General features: G+C 40.3%; 2 protein-coding genes across 10 annotated transcripts in view; one reads left to right on the plus strand and one right to left on the minus strand.

Annotated features, from left to right (window-relative positions):
* Positions 1–27979, minus strand: part of Smr (nuclear receptor corepressor smrter) — a 93782-nt gene that overhangs the window by 18861 nt on the left and 46942 nt on the right. For all 9 annotated transcript variants that reach the window (XM_076811576.1, XM_076811533.1, XM_076811559.1 and 6 more), the window contains one exon: positions 21333–21562. In XM_076811576.1, the coding sequence (XP_076667691.1) occupies positions 21333–21562 (230 nt within the window). The remainder of the gene's footprint in view (positions 1–21332; positions 21563–27979) is intronic.
* Positions 15161–19959, plus strand: LOC143368659 (uncharacterized). Its single transcript, XM_076811603.1, has 3 exons — positions 15161–16366; positions 16965–17418; positions 18540–19959. Exons 1-3 carry the CDS (start codon positions 16036–16038, stop codon positions 19582–19584), a joined length of 1830 nt encoding a protein of 609 aa, XP_076667718.1. The 5' UTR covers positions 15161–16035; the 3' UTR covers positions 19585–19959.

Genomic DNA, 27979 nt, shown 5'->3' on the forward strand with positions numbered 1-27979 from the left:
ACATCAAATTACTAAAATGCGTGCACATTATAATAAACCAATGTGTACCGATTCGTTTGCGACAGAAAAGCAAAAATTCAAACGGTCTCTAATGACGGTTAATTGAAATAAAAGTGCTAAGACAACATTTACTTGCGTGCTCTAAATACTAAAATTCTGGGCTACAACCACAAATTGAATACATAACGCTTGATTCTGTCACTAAAACCGACGGTGCTGCCATCGTCAAGCAGCTCTCTGGTGCTGTGGGTTGCCAGATTTGTAGTGCAAACGATTTTGCTTATGTCACAATTTACCCCGTGCTACAATCTGCCCCGGTCTCCCCTATATCCTAGACTCACTTTCAGAATATGTAAATACTAGCAGTTAATAGACAGATTCTGCAACTACCACGGACTTACCCTAGTTTACCCTACCTAATATGAGCCATTTATTTTGAAAGTGGCCTAAGTCCATTTGTCAATTATTTACTGTTCACTGCAGAAACGTGTACAACTTGAAGTTAGTATTAAAAACTTACATATACCAAATTTTTAAATACAAATGGACTTAGGTCACTTTCAAAATAAACTGCTCACATATAAAAAACTATGTAGTTTAATCTTTCAGTTTAAAAATAAAGCTCTTCTCGCAGTTCTGTTTGTGGTGGCAAGAACAGCACGCGATACTCATCCCCTGCAACGTAAATCAAGATGGTAATTTCAAGTGACCCACCCTGTGAAGAACTCGCGGGTCTGCCGGCGAAGGTATAGCAATCGTGGCGCGTTGTGTGTACCCGCGCGTGGATAATCCATTATTTGCACAGCGAGAACGCGTCGAATTCGGCCCTCTCTTGTCGTCTAATGCGCAGAGAAACGCGGAGGGAAGGAGAGAGAGAGAGAGAGAGCTGTTGCAGGCAAAGGCATTAATTGGGATTAAGTAAATCAAGACGCTAATTAGCTCGCGCGTAGAGCGCGCGCGCGCGCGCGCACGCCTGCACCAAAGCCCAGCCTTTCGGTTCCGACGACGAATCAACCCCCACCCCCCTTCCCCCTCAAAACGGTCGAATGTTACCTGCTTCCCCTGTGAAACTCAGCCCAACCCCAACGTGTTCAAACGCCAGCAGTTTGCAGACTAGCTGCTCTCCCGACACGCGCTTTTCCCCGGGCATTTAATTTTCCTATCCATTTATTATGGCCACCGCGCGGCGGCATTACAGAGGCACATACACACGGGCGGCATTTATTTATGCGACATCATTAGCGACGCCACTTTTGTCGCTTGAATGACGGGTGCGCAGGTTTAAACCGGGGGTTGCAGCAAGGGTTCTGAACGAGTGTATTGGCGATCGGTGGATAGCGCCCTCGTTTCCCATTAAATCAGGCGATTTTGTGTGATGCAGGTATGGAGGGGGGTTGTTCGGAATTGATTTGGGAGTCGATTGCGAAATCTGTCACGGAAATGCACGGAGTGCTTCGTGTACGATGGTGGCGGTTTACGCTGACGATTCTACGTGGAAAAAAAATTAGCAAAAATGCGGGATGAATGTTGCCGCGTTTCGCTTAAAATTGGCCAGAAAGTAAACGATGAATTTCGGCAGGGCGAGAATTTTCGGTTACGCGAGCACCGATGGTACAGTCTTCGGCTAGGAGGGGAACGGTTCTCGCTACTGTGAAGGCGGATCCACGCACAGCAGTTCTGTGGCGGTTCTGCGCCGTCGGTATGAGTGGTAAAAGAATATAACGTTTCCCTGTTCTGGGACGGAGCAGCTCACGCTTGTCCCGTGTCGGTCACTGCCACTGACGCAAAGAAAGGGCCATTGAAAGAGATAGGGTGGATGCACCATTTGTGGTCATTTTAAGGGGAGGTTCCGGTCCAAAAGTCGATTTTCTTTTTATTAAATTTTTCGAATATTCAATGTTCTAGGAGTACGTGTTTAAAAGGATTTGTTGAAATTCGTAAAATCCCCAAGTTATAGGCATTTGAGTAGCGGCGAATGCATGGGTAACAACCAGTCACTCGGCACTCATGTAAAACTTTAAATGCGTTTTTCTCGAAACAGTGTTCTCAAAATGGTGAGACCTGTATTTCCAATAGTTATTATCCGATTCGACTGAAACTTTTTTTATTTCGAAGAATATACTTCTGGCTAGGGGGATGCCAGAAGAAAATAAAAAAAATTTATAATTTATAATTCTCAAAGGCGTTGAAGGGGTGAATATAGGGAAAAAGTGATTTCAAACTTCAAGTGTCGGTATTTTCTAAAAAAATGTTATTTTTGTAATTTGTTCTGGTTTCACTCGTAGCCAGAAAGTATATTCTTCAAAATAAGAAAAGTTTCAGTCGAATCGGATAATAACTTTTGGAGATACCAGGTCCCACCGATTTGGATGAATTTTTTGGCGCCTTGACTTTAACGACTCCTCAGTGCCGTCTGCAGTGATTAATTATCAAACAAAAAATATATCTCTATAATTTAAGACATCCTTAATGCAATGCAAAAAGTCCCATTAAATTATATATTGTAGTTTACCTTAAATTAATTCCTAAAGATCACCTATTTTTTGGGCTCTACACCGAAAGGTCCCCTTAAAGTACTGTACATGTTTTGACAACATCTTAAAAAATATAATATTTTTCCGCGTAAGCAATAAGTGTAACCTTATATTTCTGACGGTACACTAAACAAAATATTTATGATGCGAAATTCTCCACATAATAACGATCCGCAAACAATTTAAAAAATAAGATAATTATGCACACAGCCAAAAACAGTGCAAGGGCCACAAACGGTACATCTACCCTAGTAATTCAACATTCGCATGTCGGGCAGAAGTTAAAGGACAATTTTCAGAGAAGCTAAGCGAGTTACAACGAAACTTTATTCCACGCTTCATTAAACAATAAAAATGTATCCAGCGTCTTGTCTGAAACGATTATTGCATAGAGGGAAGTGCGAGGAAACGCTGTTTTAAACATTTCAGTGCACCGCAGGGTATAAAACGAATTTGTAAAGGGGATTAGACTACGATTGAACCGAAGGATGGGTGTGTTGCTCCGCGACACGAGGGAAGGCGTAGGTTGGATTAACGTGGAACGCAATGAACGAACCGGAGCCACTGTGGATTATTAATTACTTTTGGATCATCCGTTCTCAGAATTATGTGAGAAACACGCACTGTACAAAGAGCATGTTACATTACCTTTGGACGAAGAAATTCATGTATTTATTAAATCCCCATTCTGAGCTGAGGGGCATGGAACGAATTATACAGATGCGGTGGCGTACGGTGAAATTAAAACAGACGCCACTGAAGAGAGTTCGCTGGATATTAATAATACCCTGAGAAATAATATCAGGATAACCGCGCGGGGGTAACTCGATCAGAGAATCATCGGTCGAGCTTCAGTCAAATATAAAACCATGTGCTGGGATTCGCGAATCCCATCGCAACCTCATAGCACAGTGAATTCGATCGATCCTGCCAATTACATCGTACAATGCGGCCCCATTAAAATTATAGATGGAGGGGAGAGACATCATATGGGTCGATGGTACGGAAAGAAAGAATAAATGAATTTCTGAACAGGTGACTATTTATTTCATTACAATTGAAACAGCCGGGGGGGCAGACGTAGGGTGGGGTTGGGGGGGGGGCAGAAGCAAAATGAGAGAGATAGGTCGCGGAGAGCCAGCATGGATCCTGGTAATATCGCGGAAAGTGTTTGCTCAGCTTGTCTCGACCGAGCTTGGAGCATTAAACCGCGAGAGCGTTCGTTCTTTCGTCTCCCCGGGATCCCCAGCCAGCGATACCCGACCTCTTCTCCAATGTGTACACTTCTGTTCCCGATTATACCACAGCCTGAAGGGCTGTTCCCTCCCTTTTCACCGCGCTGAATTTCGATTCCGCCGATTGAAACGGCGATCAGTTGCGCTACTCTCGTCCTGCAACGCGACAATTCGACTGACTAATATTAAATTCCGAATGATACCATTGCAGTACGGTTCGTAATAGTGATGGAAGATCCCCGGCCCGGAAATTCAAAATTTATGAAACCTTGGGAATATCTGCAGGATATATCGTAGGTATGTGTCGCGTAATTTTTCTTTCAAATTCACTCCAAGGGGGTGAAAATGCGGCTATTTTTGCAGTGTTATCGATAATAAATTTTTATGTATGTATATAATAATACAAGGGGGTGAAAATGCAGCTATTTTTGCAGTGTTATCGATAATAAAATTTTATATATGTATATAGTAATACTTTAATTTAAATAATTTAAAAAACAATATATATATAATTTTAAATTATTTAAATTAAAGTATTACTATATACATATATAAAAATTTATAATTTAAAAACCAATATATATATATATATATATATTTAAATTAAAGTATTTAAATTATTATTGATAAATTTATGGAATATACTGACCTAAATTAATTAATAACTCGACGAACCCATAGATTTTATATAGGGGAGAGCGGGGACGAAAAGTAATACTATTTCCATTTGGCCTAGCCTACGATTATCTTTTATAGATATAAAAATGAAAATTGTGCCCTAAGATACTATGTTTCTTCGTCTATCATTTGAGCCCAGAATCAGCCTTACCTGATAAGTAGTTAAAAAGTTATGGCAGCTTTCCGCAGTGACTGTCATTGTTACTTTTGTCCTGCAGGGGTAGGACGAAAGTAACACTAATTATTTTCAGGAGAATTAAGTAAAAACCCCTCGTCCAACGCAAAAAGGATTTTTTATTATAAAAAAAAACGATAGAAAGAAACATTTAAATAAACATATTTTAAGTACCGATAAAAACAAATAAATTTTAAATAACGAAAGGTGGAAAGCATAAGCAGCTTCGAACATTTCTTTGGTATTGTGTATTTAGTTGAACGATACGTATTAAATTTCACCTAATCGGAATTGAAATTATCAGATACGTAGTGAAGATCGCCGAGAGTCTAACCCTTAAAATCTAGACATTTCAGATGATTCTCTCTCGAACAGCTTTCTCTGAAAGGGTCCAATCAAACCAGACATAGACAATCATTATTATCTAAAGAATTCCTATCCTCTGTGCTACTTTGCTCGCACAAGTAACATGTTACTTTCGTCCCCGTAGCAACTTGTTACTTTTGTCCCCGGCCATGCTTTTCAGAATAGAACTGTTATAACGTACAAACCATACAAGACTAGTTTCAATCAAATACAGAAACTTATGAAGGCATTATCTAAGAACGCTCTAGCAAATAATTGCTTTAATGTCTATAGTTTGACTATGAATATTAAAAAAAAAAATAGAAGAAATTCACCTGAATGATCTAAATAACAAATTTAGCTTGTCCAGGGCTCCCCAAGGCTGTCTGCAATGATTAATTATAAAACAAAAAATATATTTCTATAATCTAAGACATCCTTAATACAATGCAACAAATCCCATTAAATTATATATAGTAGTTTTCCTTTAATTAATTCCTAAATATCACCTACTTTTTTGGGCTCTAGACCAGAACCTCCCCTTCAGCCCCGCTGAGTGACCTCACACCTAAGTCATTATAGCTCGTAGAGGCACTATAACCTCGGCGCGGCGTGAGAACACGCCAATGCCAGGGGACCGATTGAATCACCTGCGCGCGAAGGTACGTCTATGTCAGTTGAAGGGTTAAAGAGGGTTAACATGTACCGGGACTGTATCAGTGTACCATATGTGACCACGTGAGCGTGTACTGGAAATGGCGCGTGACCCACGAGTAGGGGACGGATAGTGAACAATTAATTGGTCTTGATTGTTCTAGCAATGACCGTAGTTTATGAATGCACAGCAGCTGGACTGAATCTGAATACGTAGAATAAATGTTTATTACTATCGCATTTCGTTTTCGAAAAAATTCCAAGCTAATTATCTCGAAAATGACGGGCGATATTAAAAATTGTATTGTATATTTTCGTCTTCCTTTGGCCTGTGGGATCTCCGCTGAAAGGCTGGCTATCCTGTCGATTAGCATCACAGGCAATAGTATTTAATTCTTGCATAGGCGTACCAATGTTATCACTGGATTCTATTTAACTGCCTGAATTTTTATTTTCATTTGCACGGCAAAATTTTCACTTTCTTCGGTCCAAAGCATTCGAGTCTTTTCAGCAAGGAGGCTAATAGAAGCGATAATAAAACTGATTTGTGAATAAGTTGAATACAAAACTACGACGAGTTGTCTTGTATTCTATTGGGTTGGCAACTAAGTGGTCGCGAATTTTAAATAAGAAGGAAAGTTAAAAAATTTTACTTGGAAATATAACTTTATTAAATTAGGTATTGTCCGTTTTTGTCGATGACCTTCTGCCATCTTTCACGCAGTCTCATAATTGCATGTTCATAAAACTTCTGATTTTTGCCAGCAAAAGACTGAATTAAATAAGATTTCACATCATCAGCGTCATTAAAAATTTTACCATTCAAGGTAAAGTTCTGCACGGAGCGAAATAAATGGAAATCTGAAGGCGCAAGGTCTGGGCTACATGGTGGATGTGACAACACATCCCAACCTAGCTCCAATAATTTTTGGCGAGTGACCAAAGATGCGTGAGGCGTTGCACAATCATGTTGGAAAACAACGCCCTCCCGATTTGCCAATTTCCGCCGCTTTTCTTGAACTGCATCGCTCAGTTTGGCGAGTTCTTGAACGTAGACGTTTGAATCAACCGTTCGGTTTCTTGGTAAAAGTTCGAAGTGCAGAATTCCTTTATAATCCCACCAAACTGACAGCGCAATCTTTTTTCGGCGAATCTCAGCTTTTGCTGTTGTCTGGGCTGGTTCACCCTGCTTCACCCCCGATCTATTTCGATTAACGTTGTTATAAACTATCCACTTTTCGTCGCCAGTAATCGGTCGTTTCAGAAATGGATCAATTTCGTTGCGTTTCAGTAGCGAATCGCAAATGCTAATGCGTTCCGTCAAACGAATTTCCTTAAGCTGATGGGGGACCCATAAATCGAGTTTCTTAACATAGCCAAGCTGTTTTAATTTTTTTTTTTTAATACATGCATGCGATGCATTAATCTTCCCTGCAATCACACGCGTTGTGCTATGACGATCTGAATCATGACAGATTTGTTATTCTCTTTCCCTCATTTTTCTTTTTTCCCCTGTTCCACCTTTGTCGATTTTTCAAGGTCAAACCAGCTTTTGGGAGCATCTTTAGTTCACATTTTTGTGACCTTTGTGACATATACTTTCGATCTATTTAAAAAAATCTGCGCGATTCCATCATCAATTGAATAGTGTTCCTTGCCAACTCAATAAAGCGAAAAGCAACATCGCGGTATTCATGAGTGTCCATGAGAGGCTGCCTCACTTTCTAAACTCCGTCTTACACCTCTACAGTTTTCCACCAGCACGAGACTACTTACTGTTAGAATATAATGTTTATTTATTTAAGAAAATAAAAGTTACACAGTCGATCGTCAGTATAATAATAATAAGAACTGCGTAGTACTTAAACTAAAAGTAATGGAAAGAATAGTCTTTAGCGCGATGCAAGTTAACCGTTTGGAGGGTTTTCTCGGACTGAGAAGCGCAGGGGTCGAGAAGACCGTTTTCCCCTCTTTTGGGCCTCCTGTAGCGACTGAAAGGAAAACTCACAAGTCACCGGGTCCCCAAAGTCCCTGACACTTCAACTCCAGGAACAGTCCATCGTTGTACACATTCCAACACTTACTAATTACCAAAAATATATTTTACAAAGCCATTGAGAAAAGTTACTCGATACACAAAAACATAGGTCTAATGTCGAAAGAAGTGAAATTCGTGAGAAAACAGCGCTGAACTGGGTTTGTGGGGAAATAAGGTAATGACGTAACCGCGAAAGCGCGTGGATTCATTGCCACTGTTAGAATATCACCATTAATCGGTACAGTTATTATTAGGAACGACGACAATGATACTAATAGCTGTACAAACGATCACGCTAGTGGTTCTTGCTTTCGATCGTAATGCAAAGGGGATGAAGGGGACAAATAGAGGAGGGAACAACGAAGGGATAGAGGGACTGCGTCCCGTTAACTCGTGTTTGAAGCCTCCTGGCCTCCTGGGAAATGTGCGTAATCGCCATCTCCCATTTGGAATTGGTGGCGACGCGTTCTTCCCGGGCACCGCGTCTATTTCGCGATTAACGATTCGCCGATCAACTTCGGACGGCCCGCCGCATTGTTTGCGCCAATCTTTCTGTGTATTTTGATCTTTGAGCACACTTGCAATTCAATCTGCACCGGTTCAGATTGCCGGCAATGGGATTGGAGCAGCTACGTCCGGATTACTCGATGTTTCAGGCACAGCGAGATGTCGAAAAATTACTCCGAAGGGCCGAAGTTTAGGAATCCCACCCTGCTGGTTTTATTTAACCCTCGAGCGGGTGCGCCGATGAGAGGCACACGAGCAGGCGCGTGGTGAAACTCAGTCGATCAGTTGAAAATAATCATTTTAGCCCCCTTAGGGTAGGTGGGGGTATTACTACCCCGATTACTGCGGATATTCTAAAATAGATCGTATTTAATGCTGGAAAGTACATGATCTCTTGAAAATTGTTGACAAAATTATTTTAAACTGTGTTTCAGATGATTATTAATAAATATGTACAGCGAAGTTATTATTAATTCTTTTAGCGCAGTTTGAAATTCGCCAAGGCGAAACTTCGGTCGATTCCCGAAACGGCGGTCATGAACACCTACTTGAAAAACAGCTATATTTTTTTTATTAACAGTAATGCATGTAATGCAGCGTTATTACTCGATAGAGTAAGGGTTATTTTTTTTTTTTCAGAAAAACAGTAAATCAGTCACCTGCATTTTAGTTTTAATTTTTATTTCTCAACGCAGTATTAGGTGCAGTACTTTACAGCATGTGCATGTATTACTGCGGACCGACGACAGCGCCATCTAACCTTACTTCCGACCTGATAACATTAAATTTACTATTTATTTTAGTACGGATGGTGCAATAAATACAACTATGTACTACTAATTACTCGGATTTAAATTATTACTCATTCCTGCTGATTTTAGTAAATAAAGGAAGTTAAATAATTTTTCTATCTACAAGTGATGTTTGTAGTAAGGTTATGTTTCGCCTGACGGCGGACCGCAGTACTACATGCGCAGTAACTGGTACTTCGTTAGTAATTGGATAGCAGTAATGCATGCATTTCCTAAGTAACTCCTTGCAATGACATCGATCGACAAATCTCAGTGTTTTTAATTAACTGTGCTTATTACCCCGCCCTCATATTTTTTTATGGAATTATTAAGGTTCCACCTTTCTTTAAAAAAAAGAAGGAGGAACTTTCATTCATTTGAACACCGTATCGAGGATTTTAAAGTTAACCTACCTTAAAAGTCCGCAGTAATACACTTACCCTATAAATTACACTTCAGAAACAGTTTCGCTGTGGTAACTTAAATTAAATGCGATGGAAAAATATTAGCAATGCATCCAAAATGCATTGAATGTATTTAGAGACACAAAAATAGTATATGTAAAAGATTTTTAACATCAAAAATGAAAATCAACTGGCACAAGTTTTTTCTTGAAACACTCCACGATGGCGCGGAGAGAATGTTTGTCTCACCGAGACCTAATGAAGGAAATACGCAGATCGGTGAACGGAGTTCACAAAGCGCGCCCGCTCGAGGGTTAATGACAGAGGAATATCGCGGAGACCGATTCAACCACCGTGAAGGGTAAAAAGTACGCTGATTTTCAGAGAGCGTAGATCTCTTTGTGGCTTCTTAGGATTTCTCAGATTTGCCACTTGCCGCGCGTTCGTACGACGATGGCATAATGAATAGGTGCTACACCTGATCTTCGACATCGATTAGTAATGGTAATAATTTTGTATCTTTGTACACTAAAGGCTTTCCCGTTAATAATAATAATAATAATAATAATAATAATAATAATAATAATTATTATTATTTTCCAATTATTTTCCAATTATAATAATAATAATAATAATAATAATAATAATAATAATAATTATAATAATAATAATAATTATTATTATTATTATTATTATTTTTCCAATTATTTTCCAATTATAATAATAATAATAATAATTATTATTATTATTATTTTTCCAATTATTATTATTATTATTATTATTAACGGAAAAGCCTTTAGTGTACAAAGATAATAATAATAATAAGAATAATAATAATAATAATTTTTATTATTCTTATTATTATTATTATTATTATTATTATTATTATTATTATTATTAACGGGAAAGCCTTTAGTGTACAAAGATACAAAATTATTACCATTGCTAATCGATGTCGAAGATCAGATGTAGAACCTATAATAATTATTATTATTATTCCTGACAATGGAGCGAGCCTCGAGCAAAGAATCCCCCCGGATTTTCAGCGTTTGGAAATCGGTGGCCATCAGAATAAAATGCCTGCGATACAGCTGGAGCAGCATCGAAAGGTTGAATCGAAGACCACAAACACCACAGCATAGATCGCTGCTAGGCGAGGAATCTTCAGTAGACACCTATATGCCAAGCCGAGGAAGGTCCTGCGACGTCACCAAGAGAGCGTAACAGAGCGCCGAACCGTTTTGACGGGGGAGAGAAGACCAGCCTCCCCGCGATATGGAAACGATATATCCTCGTGTTTGCCCGAGACCACGCTGTACAGGGCACTCTCCTCGAACGAGAGGCAGAGAAACCAGGCGCGGGATTCGAAAAAAGGGGGACGGAGATGGTAAGATACCTCTCCTCGTCATTGATAGTAGGGTGGTCGAGGGTCGAAAGCGGGTAGGATCGAGCAAACGAACGAGCCGCGCGCGCGGGAATAAAGTGGAATTCAGCGCAACGTGAATTATAAACGATATTATGCAAACACTACGGAGAAAGAGTGCTCGTGCCGCGAGTTAATTTGATGAAAAACATCAGAGAGCGGGGCAGAGACGGAGGGAAGAGGTTGAAACAGGAAAAGACGCATCCCCCGCGAAAGATCGGTCTCGAGGCTCTCTCGTCTGGCTACCTGTTTTCGGCTCTTCAAGATCTCCCTAATCGTCGGACCACTGTGCTAAACCTGCGAGCCTTCTTCGTTTCGGCTCCCCCGTTTCCTTCTTTGCCTTTCTTAGCGCCCCAGCGTACAGCATCCCTCGTATCCGTCCAGTGTGATCGCGAACATTAAAAGTCAATTGTAAAAAGCAAATATAAAATCGTTTCCCTCTGTTCCAACTCAGCAGCTCGCGAGGAAACAAAGAGACCACTCGCACTCACTGTTATAATTCTATTCCCCTGGAAAGATGTCCGTTGCCATCCCCCTCCTCTTTCAAACGAGTTGCCCGCTTCTTTATTGTCCATTTTCCTCAGCCTCCTATACTTGTTACAAGGAAACGCTGCTAAACCGAAGATTCGGATTTTCATTGAACTTGGTGCGAGTGTAAAGCGTACTGGAGGTACGCAAGAGCGTAAACCAAATGTTTCTCTGCGGAAATTCACTTTGAACGGGTACTCGAAAGCAGCCCTTAAAATTATCGCGTTTCTCTTTCTTTGTTTTTTTTTGTTTTTTTTTGTGAGTTTTTCGATGTCGAATGATAGCTGCTCGATTTTCCTGGCGAGTATCACTTTGACTGTCTTTATTCAGGCAATGAGCAGTTGACAAGTACCTATGCGTGCTTCCATTTGTGACATCGATTAAACCGTCGACCAGCGAAGAGTAGATAGTATGCACTAGACCTAACAGTGGAGTTTCGAGGGAACATCTGATTGGCAGATTCGACAAATTGATATTGTTCGCATTTTCTTAAAATTCTAAAAACTCAGAATTTTTTCCAAAAATATTATAATGAAACTCAAAGCAATAGCGTAGGTATACTGTTTCTGTTTCGTCCCTTTCCTCTCTCCCCTCCAGTTTTTCTATCGACGATTCAGACAAGCCGCTCGACAAAGTTTTCTACAATCGAATTGCACGGACTTTTGCGTGATATTACTTATCATACTTGTTATTAATTATGTAGCTCGTCGAGTTTAAAAATCGACACTGCATTTAGGATAACGTTATTTATCGTTGCATATGCTGATTTCTGTTTTTTTTTTTATAGCTACTTTTTGAAAAAACTGTGGGATACTCCTCACATTTTTACGACAGTCTTATTTTTCTTCTACAAAATGTAATTTATGTTTACCCCTTTCTTTAACCTCCTTTAAGCTTCTCGTAATGGTGCGTTTCGACCAAACGAAAGAATGCTCCATCGCCCCCCACCCACTTTGACAAAAGCACTGTCCAACACAATTTTTGGGCAATTTTTTATCCACTGGGTGATGCTTGTAGTTTTTCGCCCTCAATACGAATCCGCCAGCAGAATTGCTCTATCACCCTCAGTTTTCGCCAAATACGATTTTGAAAAAAATGCGAATTTTCTAATTTGAACATCTTTTGTGTTCAAACTGTAATGGTAATTCGATTACTTGTGCCGTCAAATTATTCTATGAACACAAGGATATCAATTGTTATTGAATTATAAACATTTAAATATTTTTAAACAGCGATTAAATGGAAAAGGACACCCGAAATGCAACAATTTTTGCAGATATATTTCTATATATTTGAAAAACTAAGGGTCGAGGAGAAAATCTGGCTATTTCACGCGATTTAGCAGACATTTTTCCATAGGAAACCATCAACAGAAGTGGTAAGTCACCTTTTGTTTTCACTACAGGAACGAAAGAGTTTGGCAAAACGTGCGGCGCGGGCAGTGGTAGTCACGCGCGTCACGCGATTCTGTGACGCTGAGCGGCAGCGGAGCCACCGCCATTGACTACCACTGTCAGCGCCGCACGTTTTGCCAAACTATTTCGCTTCTGTATTGAAAACAAAGCGTGACTTACTACTTCTGTCGATGCTGTCCGAGGGGAAAATGTCTGCTGCATCGCGTGGTGTAATCAGATTTTCTCCTCGATCCTTAGTTTTTGAAGTATACAGAAAGATATCTGCAAAAAATGGTGCATTTCGCGTGCCCTTATCCATTTGATCGTTGTTTAAACATATTTAAATGTTTATAATTCAGTAATAACTTATATCGATGTATTCGCGAGAGTTCATAGAATAATTTCACTGGCCAGGCAACCAAATAACTATTACTGTTTGAACACAATAGATATTCAAGATTGAAAAATTGCATCTTTTTTTCAAAATGTAATTTTTTCGAAAGTGAGGGTGATGGCGACAAACGGTTTGCGGATTCGTTTTCAGGGCATGAAAGCCTATAAGAGACGGCTATTGAATTTTACAGAACAGAAAAGAAAGTTCAATTTTGTTGGACAGTGAAATTGAAGAGATGAAGAATTGCAAGTGCAGATTGCAGATTAGAGTTTACAGTAAATCAGCACGAATTTTGTCAAAGTGGAGGGAGGAGGGGGGCGAGTATTTGTTCGTTTGGTCTAAACTAAAAGCTCCGTAATACATTTGTCATACGTTCTGATCCTATTTCCGATGTGTAAATATGAATCGAATTGCTGCTTTTAATCTATCGAAGTCCGCGAATTTCTTTTTCCATTACATTTCACAGAAATTTTCTTTTTCCTGATTTATTCTGTACAAAATTTACAGAGAATTTTGAAGATTCGTATATCCGAATCTAGAATCTCTGTATGTTATACAGCTTAGCCTATTATTGATAGAATAATTGGGAAGTGGATAATCGGTTACGAGCAAATACAGGGTGAAGTTCTTTATGATGGGTGTCTGTTTTTTTTTTTTTGTGAAAAACGATTTTCAATATTACTGTGTGTAAATCTGGTTACAGATCACATCTTGCTTGACTTTATAAAAATAAAATAAAAATAGTATTGGCGTAGGTAAGAGGGACACTGAAAACAGCGTGTGATAATATCGATCTTCGACCAGAATTATGCATGCAGCAGCATAGGTGACATTTTCACATTGAAGGCAAAATGTCTCGCGACTGTATACACAAAACTGTCTCAAACACGTTTGACAGTAGCACAACATGTACAGCATCCGCAAACAGAAACAACGTGACATAATTCCCAACGATCTTTGCTGACTTATCAAAATCGACTTAACAAAAGTTTGAAGTCGTTTTCCTCAAAAAAAACGGAAACTAATTGCAGAAATTCCATTCCGTCCATTCGACTTAGGTCCCTACTCTTTCATAAAAAATCAACTTCCCCTGTTGTATGACCAATAACAGGCCACCCTGCAGACGCTATTCCCTGAGATCCAATAGCAAAGCCCTCTACCTTGCAAGAAGAGTGTAATTCTATTGGAACGTTTTTTTAACTTCCTAACAAATCTGCGCAACAAAGCCCGGCAAAAGCTACCTATCAATTTCGGAAACACGCAGAAAACGTCGCGATAACAAACAGTAGGGAAAAACCCACTGGCGAGAAATAAAAAATGGAGAAGAAATCATTAATACATACTCGTAGAAGCGATCACAAACCAGCAACATTTTCACACATTTCCTTCGATCCCAATACTGGGGGGAGGGGGAGGTGCGGATCGCCGCGAGAAACGGAAGAAACAAGGTTCCAAAAACGTTCTGATAATTCTTCCCTTACGTCCCGAAGATGTTACTGAAAAAATTCATCCCCTTTCTTAACCAACCAACAGGGAGAGACCGGGAGGCTGAGAGACAAGGGAGGAAATCCCATCGATGCGAATGTACAAAAGGAGAAGAGAAACGATACGTGCCGATAGACGAAGAAAGGAGGGTGGCCGCGATTCTCCGCGCGGGCAAACAGCAACGAGGCGCACGTGCAACCCCTGAATCGAGGCAAAACCGCCAATCTGCACTCGTTGGGGGCGGTTCTTGGACGGCGAGGGGTTGGGGCTGGCTGCACGGTGACTGGCTGACGTCGTCTGGAGGAGGGAAGCCCGAAGAACGACGGAAATCGCTCGAAAAAGCTGCCGGATCTACGAGCCGAACTGGCGATGACGGGCACCGCCACGGTGGCGGTGACTTCGCGGCGTTCAAATCACGCGCAATCGGGACGGGGCACTGGCTGGTTCTCGCGAGCACCGGCGGCTCTTACCGCACCGACACGACCGTCCGCGGACAGTGACGACATCGGGACCGTGGAATCGGAACTCCAGCCCGTCGTGTCCGATTTGCCGAGAAATCCCAGCCGAACCTGTCGCTCGCTGACTTCGCGACCCCGTCGAATCGCGGGGTGAATTTGGAATCGGAACCATCGGCTCCTAGCTTTAGAAGATCGTTCGTTTGTCCGGGAGTACGCGATCCATTGAGAATTTGGGGTTTAACGTATACTGGTCGGTGGGTTTGATGAAATTCCTCACCGGCGTGGGACACGTGTAAAGAGAGTGTCTTTATTAAGACAGCGGGGGTTCAAGCAGGCGTTCGTTCTTCGACGTCTGTGGAGTACAGAAGGGAAATGTGGTTGGTGGAGGGTTTAGTGGTACTGCTTGATTACGCGAAGTGACGGGCTTCTGCTGGGAAAAGGATTCTCAGATAAATAACTGACGACCTGTCTGTCGGTAGCGCCTGGAACGTCAGATTCCGGAGGAGATGGGGATGGAAGAACTGGCGAAAATAGAAGAGCTTCAACGGAGAAGAATCTACGACAGAGTTGCCTGCTAGAATATATCTAGCTTTTAGAACAGAGTTCCAGGGAAATTATCTTCATTCGTTATAGAGAAAGCGGAGAATGCAGATGAATTGGTAAACAAGAAGAGAGGAACTCCCTGGAGTAGTAGAACCTCTGGGATGATAGAGTTTCTAGAGCAGATCCAGCTTCGATCATAGAACCTGATTGCAACTGCCTCCACTGTACAGAACAGTTCGTCAGGCAGAGATTGTCTTCAGTTCTAGAGCCTCTGGAACAGAAGCCAACTGCTAGAACTCCAGTATCCTTGTGGCAGACCCAGCTTAAACAATCAAATGTCAGTGGAAGCATTATCGCCGAATCGGTAGATAGCAAACGATGTCCGCAGGTTCGTGAAACTACTCAGCAAAGAAATCGTCGGATTCGGTGTGACTAGTTGAACATCCACGATGTACAGCCTCTACAGAGCGTGGTTCGGCGACAGTGCAACTGGGGACAGTTACTCGCGCCTCCAAGAGACTCTATCGCCACCTGACACGGTGGTTAGGGTTGGAAACGAGGGGGAACATCAGTTTGTGGCTCATAAGGGGGTTCTGGCTGCCCACAGTGGATATCTGAAGGCTCTGCTAACTAGCGCCGCGGCTACAACTAGTCAGAATGTTAGCGCGAACATTGGACCCTGCAGCAACTTACCAGCAACTGCTATAGCAATCGCGCCAACGAATCTATCGGAGCAATCGCTGCGGCAACCTATCACTTCCGTCTCGGTCTCATCAATTGGTAACTATTCACTATTCTGCCTCCCGTTATTCGCGAATTTCATACACCATGGCGATGAAATAAAATAGAGACAGAAGGAGCCCTGAAAACTATTAGCTAAGTCACTCGGTTCCTATTTCCCTTTAATTAGCTTTAGTTACCTTCACCCATGCTTCGCGAATCTGATAGCCAAAGGAGAAGAGGAAACTGGAACCTCGATGTTTAATGAACCTTTGGAAACTCCCATAGGCTAAAACATATCTTCCTTCCGCTGTCGTTAATCCTTTTTCTTCACCCTCTGTGAATTCCCCAGACGGATACGAAGAAAGCGAAAATTCGTGAAAGTTTAGAAGAAGCTACGACTATAGAATCTCTGGAGACTTCCACCATCTAGAGCAATATTCACGAACCCACTACCCTCGGCGCCTCATTTTACTCAGCCACCTCCATTCGTTCTCCCCAAAAGTTAGTTCCCAAACGAGACCAAAAAGCTGAACCCACAATCAGTCGGCAACTCGAACAGAAGTTGATAAACCGCTACGCCACCGAGCATCGCCCAGCAAGTGTTTACCAAAACTAAACCCGTCCGCCGACCTAAACGCTTAATCCCATCTTCCAGGTGGAGAAGCATTTGCCCCCCTGCTAAATTACATGTACACCGGCCGCCTGGAGGTAACGCTGGACAACGTGTACAGTGTTCTATTAGCCACCCATCTACTCCACATGCCAGGAGCTCTAGAACAGTGCAGAGCTGCTCTGTTCAGACTGAGGGCTCCGCCGCCTCTGCCGACGCCCATACCGGTGCCAGCAGTGCCAACGTCGACCATGACGTCCACGTCTATGACGTCGTCAACGCTGGGGTCTGGAAATATACTGAGACCCATACCAAACCGGCTGATAATAGATCCGGGCATGTGCTGGCCGACGACGCCGCTTTACCCGCCAGCGGCGCCTCACCTGAGCCATCTATCTCAGCTGCAACCGTCGGTGCTGATGCAGTCCACGGTCCCGCTCAACATTTCAGTGGTGCCAACCACGAGCGTGCAAGACACGCAGAACTCGACACGCTATAGGTTAGTTACGACGGACGTTCAAGTAGCTGTAGCGGCACGGTGTGGCTCGGTAACAATTTTTCGAACGGACACGGCTGCTCGAGGTAGTCAGATGGTTGTCGAGTCAGCGGGACCTAGCGAGATGACCGGTTGGTCAAGTGCCTAGGGATTTTCGGATTTAAAGTGTCGCAGAAGCCGCGTAGTGGTGGGCGATCTCAGATCTCCGTCAGAGTTGTGGGCTTCAATGTAACGTTTTAGGTGTTACTGGGACGAGGTAACTCTGGCTGTTTGGTGGTTCAGAGATGCACCTTGAAGTCGGCAGATTTACTCGAGGGATCGATAGAAGTTTCTAGAGATCCTATAGTGTTTACAAATAAGTAGAAATGAAGTAGAAGAACAACATTCTATTTCATAGGATTTGAGCTTGACCAACAAAAATTCTATTCAAATCTGTTTAAAATTATGTTGAAATCCTACCTATTTAGTTAATGAGCGATGAAGCGGACATGTGCACCCAAACTGGATAGCTCTCCTAATTATTCTCCACACTGCGCACGAAGAAATTTCAATCATACCAGTTTCAAACTAAACTCAAACTCACATTCTCGAAGAAAGATGCATTCTTCTTCATAGACAGTTGCATTATCCTACCCTGTATTTGAAACATCCGCAACAGGTATCTTTTGTAGCTAGCTAAGCCGATGTGCACGTTGCTGAAAACAATTAGAATACTTTTTATGTGGAAAATAAAATATTCCTCAACTATCGAAAGTCAATTCTTTTTTAGTTCAACAAGGTCTCGATGCTTGCAGGAGAACAGGGTTCCAAAGTTCCCTCGCGAATTCCTTGTCAAGCCACTAAACTATAACGTTGACTCTTCTAGAGATTCACAGCGTATCTTATGAATAGGGCCGCCAAATAATGCGCGTTTACCAGTGATAAGCATGAAAGATAGATTGATTTCCTAGCCTTAAGCGAGGGAATATTAAAACTCGCCACCACTTTCAACTTGGATTCCTCGCTCACAAGCCATCATTCATAGAAATTATTTACTGGCACAGAGCCGATCCTCTAATTACTCCGAGCAGCTTAGAGATCCAACCAGAGAACGACACTAAACCACCCATTTTCTTTCGCCTTAGCGAGGTATCGTCGCCAAAACCTTCCATCTTCCAAGCAGAGCGTAATCGAGGCCTCAGAGAAGCGAAGCAGAAGCCTTCAGAAGGGATATCGTCCACTTCGTTGCCGTTCGTCGCAGCCGCGTTCACAGCATTCGCCACGTCGGTCCCGACCGCCTCGCCAACTCGATCCGTGTCGCCGACCCCTTCTTCGGCGTCTCAATCCTCGCTGCCCCCGTGCCAGGGCAACAAACCATCTTCAATGGACCAACGGCAGAGCAATGAGGAGCAGAGTTACGAGCAAACGAGTGGAAGCAAGCAAGCGCAAGATCATCCCTGCTCGTTGACGCCTTTAGAGGAATCAACGTCGAATCGTAATCGTGAAAGGAACTTGGAAGCCCTATCGACCATCGACGGCAAGTTGCCCAGGCGCAAGGGACGGGGCTCGAGCGGGAACGAGGGTTCCTCCAGCGGCGTTCTGTCGGTGGTGTACGACGTGGCTTGCTGCGACGGCCCGGTCAAGTTCCACCGTGTTCTGAACGAAAATTACTCGTCGTCCGCGTCCTGCGGGCCAAGCACGATGCCCCCCCAACCGCGGCTGCAAAGGTCCTGCTTTGAATCTGAGAATACGTCGAGCGAGAACGACGAGAACGGCGGGCCTGGCCCGGTTGTCAGGGTGCCGCGCGACTCCATGGAATCTGACGTCGAGACCGCGACCAACGGGGCAAGTTACACCTGCGGATACTGCAGGCACACCTTCAAGTCTCAGTACTGTTACAGGAAGCACGCGAAGAGGCACCTGCTGTCCGGCAGGGCGAACAACTCGGCGGGGAGTAGGCAGAAGCAGGAGGCTGCGAAGAACAGGAGGGAGGTCCGACTGCTGGACCTGAACGTGCAGTACTATCCCTGCAAAATTTGCGGCTGCAAGTTCCCCAGTTACTATTTCGTCCACAAGCACAAGAAGCTGTGCCATGCCAATGCGGAAGACAGGCCGCCGAACGACGAGACCAGCGGAAACAACGGGGAGGACCAAGAATCCACGAGCTCCACCACTAACGACAGACAGTGAGCTCGAAACGAGGATGAATGTCACTTCGCTCTGAGTTTTAAAAGAAGTACATACGACTCGATATAGTAGGGCGAGAGAAAGAGTCGATCAGTGATCGTTTCTGTTGTTCCTTTCAGGGTTTCGCGAAACTAGAGAGATGCGGAGCAGATAAGAGGATGCTGCTGCGTTCGGGACTTTCGTCTCATTCGGGGTATTTAACGCTATGAGGCTACTTGGGCCGCTATTCGAGGATGCACTGATACGTGTTAGAAGCTAATCACGAGCTAAGAAACAAGATTGCACCGTACGGAACTTCCGTTAACAGTTTAATCATGGATCACTTTGAAACTAAGATGTTATGATAATGTGAAATTAGGATAATTAAAGTAATGCGAAAGAACTGGTTGTGGTGTTTTGTCGATCATTTCGTTTGGGTAATGATGAACTTTACGACACTTCAGAAATATTGTGTAGAATAGATATCTACTGTATGAATTAATACTCAAATTATTAACGCTACTGTGGAAAGGCATGTTTGCTTCAGAAATGGCAGTTCGATGTGAATTGAATACGACGTTATGAATTTATTGTCGTAAATTCGTAACTAGCTGTGTAAATAGACGATTTATATGAATGTTAAATATTGGCGCGGTATCTGTATAAAGGGCGGAATAAGATTTACCACTGAGTTAGTAAATTTAATCTGAAATTGATCGTTCCAGCAAAGTTTAATAACACGACCTAAACGAGACGGATATAAAAACGATATTACTAATAGGTACCTATAATTTCGTCGCGAAGCGAATAGCTAAACTTAAATCACTCTGTGAAGTAGCAAAGAGAAACAAATATTAATACAAGATTAAACTTTCACAGACAAAATTGTAACACTGTAAGCTAGGCTGTACTTGTTTCAAAAAAATATTTACTTGTACTCCTAAGCATAATCTAATGAGGATATGCTTCATTATATGACGCCAGTTTAAAAATTCTATACTAATTTAGAAAAGTCAGAATTATAAATTCAATACTTTGTATCAACGTTTCCCGTGAAATTGAAGTAATTTTATTATTATTTAACTCATTTTCAAATATACTGGAAATAGGGTAGATGTCCGATTTACTGTCAGTGTCCCTATTACTGCCACTTTATTTAGTTCAGTTTAAAAAAAAACGTAATGGATAAAGAATGTACTATAATAATAAGAAGAACAGTCCTAACTTTATGACAAATTCTTTTTTACAATATTCTTTATACGTTGCGTGTTTATTAAATAAAATAAATGAAGTGGCAGTAATAGGGACGCTGGCAGTAATTGGGACATTTACCTAGCACCAAAAAAATTAATCAAAATTAAAACACCATCCTCTTTCTGTAAACGTCAAGTGGTGTGGTTCTTTCCCAACTGTAAATGCACTACTTCGTGGCAATTTGTAGACAAATAAATTGCCCCCGAAAGGCAACATATACTTGTACAAACTTTAGTGGGCATATTCGGGGAATATACGGCTGTCTTGAATCTGAATTCAAAATCTGTCAATCCAGGTCGCCGTGAAGAACCCAGAAGGCGAATAATGTAGCGTTAATTAGAGTATAGCAAAAATTGTGGTACGTAGAATAAATTAAGTGTTGAGAATCCTGAAAAAAAATTGTACTACACCCACGGGTTGATTATTATCATTCATGGATTGCAACAGTGTACACGCGTGATACTGGAGAGTGTAACGAGACAAATAAGAGAGATACTATTATTTCCCATGGAACTTACCGATGGCGTCCATCGATTGAGCTTCCTCGTCGCTGGTCTCCATCGGCGTGGCGTGATTATCCTTTTTCTTCTCTTTTATTCTGCCGGCGGTTCCAACACTGCCAGGATTGCTGTTCGCCTCTCTGCAACCTGGTTTCTTCTTGTTGGCGTCTTTGAAGTCTGACTGTATCGTCGGAGCATTCGTCGCGTTGATGTTCAACGGCGATGGCAGAGTACTCTTCCCGTCGATTCTGTAACAATCAACAAACAAAGAGAATTTAGAAATTGTTTGAACAGAGCAATAGATAGTTACTGTGTACATAATGTTTCTCTGGTTGTTCGAACAAAGCAACTCTGTGGCTATATTCCACATTACCACAGGATACTGTTATAAATACAGATATGTACATACTCACAAAAGTATTCCCCCAACATCGTACATAAGAATGTTACATATTTTACATATTTAGCGAACGTTAAAATTAATGTTACAAATTCTAATTTACAGCAGTATAAAAATTGATCAATGTATCTTAGATTAAGGCCACTTCAATTGAGAAATGATATACAGTTTATGTAAAAAAAAGTGTTAACCGCGAAGTTAGCAAAGAACGTGCACCGATATATTCATACTAATTAAGTATTAATTTTATATTTTAATTCGTATTTTTCGATCATCCCCGTGATGTTATTATAAGTTTACATTTAATTGTGATATATATTATATTATGTATAAGATTAGTTTTTAAAGAAATTCACGTTTATCTTGTTCTGTTTTTCTAGTAAAATTTGTTTGCGTGTTTCTTTGGTGGATTGTAGCAACCCAAAGTGTGGCAATTAAAGTCTCTGCTAACCTGAATTAGAATTGGTAATTTTAACTTGTAATAGTAATTGCTTACATGTACATATAAAATAAGTTACAGGTACGTATACGGTGGGCGTTTTGACAGTAATTGTATATTTCTATATGAAGTACAGTTAAATTGCAAGGGTGGGTACAGACTTGAGGCAAGAGCCTGGTGTAGCAGGTGAAGAAATCGATTTTTTTTTACATAAATCAATAGTTAAACATCCCGATAATATGCTCCCAAAGCCGTAAAACGAAATTCGAAAAATTAAAGCGGATCTAGCTGGTTTTGCTGCGAAGCAGCAGGTTATCAGAAAACTTGAAATTTGTTTTTCTCGAAACGACAGTTTTACAATTTGCGGGCAATGTAACTCCAAAAATAATCAACCAATCGACTTGACCTTGTTGCACGGATATTTGTGAACATTTTCTTCACAGAGCTTAGCTATTGGTATAATGATATTGTTTAAATAAATAACTTTTTTTACAAATTTAAGGCAAAATTTCGTTGGAAAAAGTGAACTTTTTTCAAAAGGCCGCCATTTGTTCAATTTTGCATCTTTTAAGTTATGAGTTTATACGATTTCTGCGTGCACTCATAAACCAAACAAAAACTGTTGGATTTTTGATTTCGGATGAATACAGTAGACGCTAGGTTGCCCGCAGTGGAACAATTGCGTCGCCAACGGACTAGACATAAGCCCGTATAACACTGTTATTTGCCGCTCTTTTTTAATACGATTTTTTTTATCTACCTTAATCTAATAATACAATACCCTGAAAGTTTCAGAAAGATTGATGAAATACTTTCTTTAAAAAAAATTCCCGAACAATGCCTCGATTTTCAGCAGGATCCCCCCTTGAGGCTAGTAGTAGAGAATTATCGATAGTCGTGACTATCGATGGTGATCGATAATTATCGATATTGAAACCATCGATAATTATCGATATACTATCGATATTGAAAACTATCGATATACTATCGATAATTATCGATATACTATCGATATTGAAAACTATCGATATACTATCGATAATTATCGATATACTATCGATATTGAAAACTATCGATATACTATCGATATTGAAAATTATCGATATACTCTCGACATTGAAAACTATCGATATACTCTCGATATTGAAAACTATCGATATACTATCGATATTGAAAACTATCGATATACTATCAATATTGAAAACTATCGATAATTATCGATATTGAAAACTATCGATAATTATCTATATACTATCAACTTCAAGTGAACTTCACGAACGTTCATCACTTGCATGCTCATTCTGCCTAAGCCTTGCCTCATTTGCGTTCGTGCCTGAACTCTGCACCCGGCCTAAGAATTCCCAAATTTCACCCCCACTTTGTTTCTCTACACGATTATTTACGTTTTTCTATTGCATTAACTCAAACAAGAAAAGTTCACTCTATTGACAAGTGCATTATGAAAGGCTGTATAACATTAAATAAGTTCCACGGGAACGAGTGGAGTGTGCCCTCTGATTTTCACGCGGCACGGAATCAGATTTTCAGCGAACAACTCAATTTCGATGATGAATGCCTACGTAAACATAATCCACTAACCAGTAACCCATTGATTAGCATTACAATCTGCTAATAACTACCCTACCCTTCCCTCAAACCTCCATTTTACCACCACATTCTATTCCTCTCAACCGAACCCCATCCACCCCTCCCTCACCCTCCCAACCCCCAACCTCCTCCCGCGCTTTACGTTCCAACGATTTAGTTCCTTTTTTTTCTGTAAATCACGGGATGGGATTCTTGGTATTATTAAACTGACTTCCACCGTGACAGATTTTGTATTGAAAAATTTCATTAAAAAGGAAGAGAAAAAGCAGAGTTTAAACAAAGCTGGGGATCAATCAGCAAATTAAATCCTTCCTGTGCGTATATACACTGTGTGAAAAATGTTTCAATACAAAATGGCGAGTCTTTGTACAAAAATAAATCGAAATTTTTTAGTAACACATGTTGTGGATGCGTAGGAAACTGTTTTACAGTGTCCAGCAAATTAAATTCAATTTACGTAAAACAAAAAAGGAAATGTCATGATTTATATAGATATTTCGAATTCAGGATTATGACCTTACAGTCAGATATTTTTGTTGCACCAGGCCTACAGTTGCCCAGCAGTAACTAAAATACAACATAATTATATATTTCTGTTCATTGCGCGTTAATATACTGGTAAACTACTTTTATCAGAGAAATGAAACAAGTAAAAATGAGAATGCTAGTATTTAGTTTTTCTATGGAATATCATTTATATTTCATTTCTAGGTAGTTCTCCTCTATAAAAGTACTCAATCCGTTGCACCCCAACTTATTCGTTCGTCGATCGACCGAAGATCTTTTACTCCATCCTGCACTCTTTAAGGGATTATACCAGAAAGATTTTGGATGTGTACGAAGTTATGATACTTGTCTCCCAAATCCATATATGCACAACGACCACAACGATTTACAGGTATTTCTGCGAGACTGATGAACAAATTTTTCCAACAAAAGTGAGTCAGTATTCAGTTGACAACAAATTGCAAAATTAAAAATTAATAAAAAAATACATTTTATTCAATAAAAAATCAAGATCGCCCCAATTTTTTTTAATGGAACTGCATATTTTTTATACACCTATCGATGCATCTTTATATTCCCTTTAAAAAAGTATTAGGGTACTTAGGTCGAAAACTGATTAGTTCAGAAGCTATGCGTTTTATCCCGAACGCCCATATACGCGAAACACTGTGCGTGGTATGTATTAGAATTAGGGTCGTGGTTTACTAAGTTACCGTCTCATTATAGCTCCTTTGACATTAAACAACTTTCGCAAATAATATTTTTTCATATCGTCGAGGATAGTGCAAACCCGCGCACGAGCATTTTGTAAATACTGAGGTATTTGCATTTTACCGATTTTACAGAAGGAAGAAAAAAACTTAACATTTTCACAATTTTAAAGGGAGAAGACCGTGTAAATCGGACAAAAAATAGAAACAAAATTTTTCCATAAATCGCTTCTAAAGCGTTTAAGAAATATAGGTATTCTCAAAGTTATAAGCCGAAATTCAATTCCGTATCGATACTATAGCCTGGTGAGTCAGGCGCGCCTCCGAACGCCGAGCATACCTAAATCAATTTTAAACGCGTTTTACTCGAAACCACGTTTTCCAAATTGGATTTGGGAATAACTCAAAAACTATTTGATCGATCAACTTCAAATTTTGCACACTTTTAGTGTATAATACTCCTCGGAACATGAGCCTAAATGTTTAACCAAATTGTTAATTTTAACCACTTTTTTAAACCAATAAATCGCAGATTTTTGCGAAAATCGCAGTTAATTGTTTTAAGTCCTGGCATTTTTAAAATCTGCAATTTTTTACACCATATTAGGTTCATGTTCTTACAATTGCCAAATAGATTGGAAAGAAATTGTTTTGGTCTGTTTCACATAACTACCAGAGGCGCGACAACCGTCGCCGTTTTGCACCTGGAAAAAAACCTGCTTAAATTATTGCTCTATTCCTCTTTTGTATTTATCATAATTTTACTGTCATAAAAAATTTGTTTACTTGTTATAATGTTAAATAAAAAGTAAGCTGTTTATACGGACTTCTCGACTTACGGAATTTCTTTGACTGAACTTTTTTTGGATATTTTTAACACTCCTTTCAATAAATACTAACGTCAATTCATCATAAAAATGTTTACATACTTTCTGTGTAAAGCCACTTTCGCGGTTTTACAGTATCACAAAACTGAAATGAGCATAATATTTCCCTCAGAGACGTGGGTTTTCTTATGCAACTTGGTTGTTGCAATATCGCAATAACCAAATAATTAACCAAACTCATTCACTATGCCTTAAATTCAAGACCGCGTAATTAAAATGACAAACTAACTGTATGGAGTCAAGTCTGTATAGTAAATTTACACATAAATACATAACAAAAAAGTTACTAATTCATTGAAATATTGATAACTACTATTATACGCCTAAGAAATTGTACTTTTATTCAAAAACATTCACTAATTCATAATTGACGTGCAAAATCAAAACTTTGTAGAAAGCATTTTCTTACCAAGTGTCATATTTTTAAGGGGTGAGACCAAAGAAATCGAAAGTTGAAAAATAAGGACCACCCTAATATACAGGGTGGATCACACAACTTACCCACCCCCGAATAACTTCTAAAGTATGAAATTTAAAAGAGCTGCGAATCTTCTTAATATATAAAGTCGAAAGTGTGGTTGTCTGTCGCCTAAAAACTTTCGAGCGGTAAACTCTTGAGTCGCGAAATATATCCCAGCTCAGTATGCCTAGCTAATCCAGATGAATGTGACTATTTTCAACAAAATATATATAAAAAAAAATATAATAAAAAAAATCATTTATTTTTTTTAAAAATTAGAATCTAAATTCCGGGCGAAGCCAAGTAGTAAAGCTAGTTTTCTACAAAAAAGTGCTAACAAGGGGAAGACACCATGTGGTAGACACCGATTTTGATGAGCCTTGGCACGATGGATCTGTGTCGAAAATAAGTAAATAGGTGTCCGAGCGTTTCAGCCGATGGGCCTTAATAATAGAAATATTTACATGTAAATTATTAAAAATTTAGGGTTTTAGTGGGTAAAAACCCACACTACCCTGGCGCACGCGGGAGATTCCCTTCAGGACGCGTCAAGGTGCCTTTTGAAGATGTCTCCACGTTAAAAAAAATTTATAATTTTTTTATAAATATTTTTTTTTAACTTGGTGAAATCTTCAACAGGCACCCCGAAACCTTCAGAGGGGAATCCCCTGAGGGCGCCAGGGTAGAATGGAATTTTTACCCATTAAAACCCCACGGCCACTATGTAATTTTTAATAATTTCCATGTAAATATCTCTATTATTAAGGCCCCCATTGGCAGAAACGCTCGGAAACCCATTTACTTATTTTCGACACAGATCCAACGTGCCAAGGCTCATCAAAATCGGCGTCTACCACATGATGTCCTCCCCTTGTCAGTGTTAAGCTTCATTTGTCCTAAACCATATAAATAACAATGTCAGGTGTATGGAAGTTAACAGGCATCACTTTGAGCATCTACTGTAACAACTACTTGAAACAAGATATTTATACATTCTGCATAAACGTATTTTCACTTGTTTAATGACATTCAGTTAACAATTATCCGCAGTAAGCGAAGTTACAATCGCCCAACAATAGCTCTACAGTTCGAACTGAAAGTCTTATAACCATTATATTTTGTATTATTATTATTATTGTGTTACTATGGATCACGGAACGTCATTGAGTGTTGAAGAGATTGAGAAAATAAAAGAGTTTTCTCGAGAGGGACTATAGTCGCCCGTAGTAGCGAAAGGGTTAAGGGGTGTTTTCACCCTGAGGAACCGAAAACGAGCACAAACGAAAAATTTTCGGATACTTTAATTGAGGTCCTATTAAAGCAAGTTTAGAGATATATTCTTAAATAGTTAAACTTTAAAGAAATGTAAAAAATATTCGTTATTTTCTATTCCTACACTTGTTACCTCCCCCTCCCCCCCAAATGTTCTGGGTCGCACTATTTTAGTGTGACTTTTCATTCAGGCCATGTACCAGTGAAGGCCCGCGCTGGCGTATTTTTTACATCTTCCGGGCTTGAATTGCAAGTTCAGCGTGGGTGACGATGGTACAAGCGGCATAGAACGTGTTAATACGAAACTAAATGCAACTTTCATTTGTAAAGTTATCAAGTGGACCTGAAGATTCTATCTAAATTAATAATTAAATGGACGAAG

Source organism: Andrena cerasifolii, chromosome 1, assembly GCF_050908995.1.
Source record: "Andrena cerasifolii isolate SP2316 chromosome 1, iyAndCera1_principal, whole genome shotgun sequence".
Taxonomy (NCBI): domain Eukaryota; kingdom Metazoa; phylum Arthropoda; class Insecta; order Hymenoptera; family Andrenidae; genus Andrena; species Andrena cerasifolii.

What these genes read in the sequence shown, in the direction of transcription:
- LOC143368659 (XM_076811603.1), top strand. Translation starts at nt 16,036, where the DNA reads ATGTACAGCCTCTACAGAGCGTGGTTCGGCGACAGTGCAACTGGGGAC. An exon ending in CGTCTCGGTCTCATCAATTG is followed by an intron (nt 16,367 to 16,964) that starts GTAACTATTCAC and finishes CCCATCTTCCAG; the next exon opens with GTGGAGAAGCATTTGCCCCC. An exon ending in CAGAACTCGACACGCTATAG is followed by an intron (nt 17,419 to 18,539) that starts GTTAGTTACGAC and finishes CTTTCGCCTTAG; the next exon opens with CGAGGTATCGTCGCCAAAAC.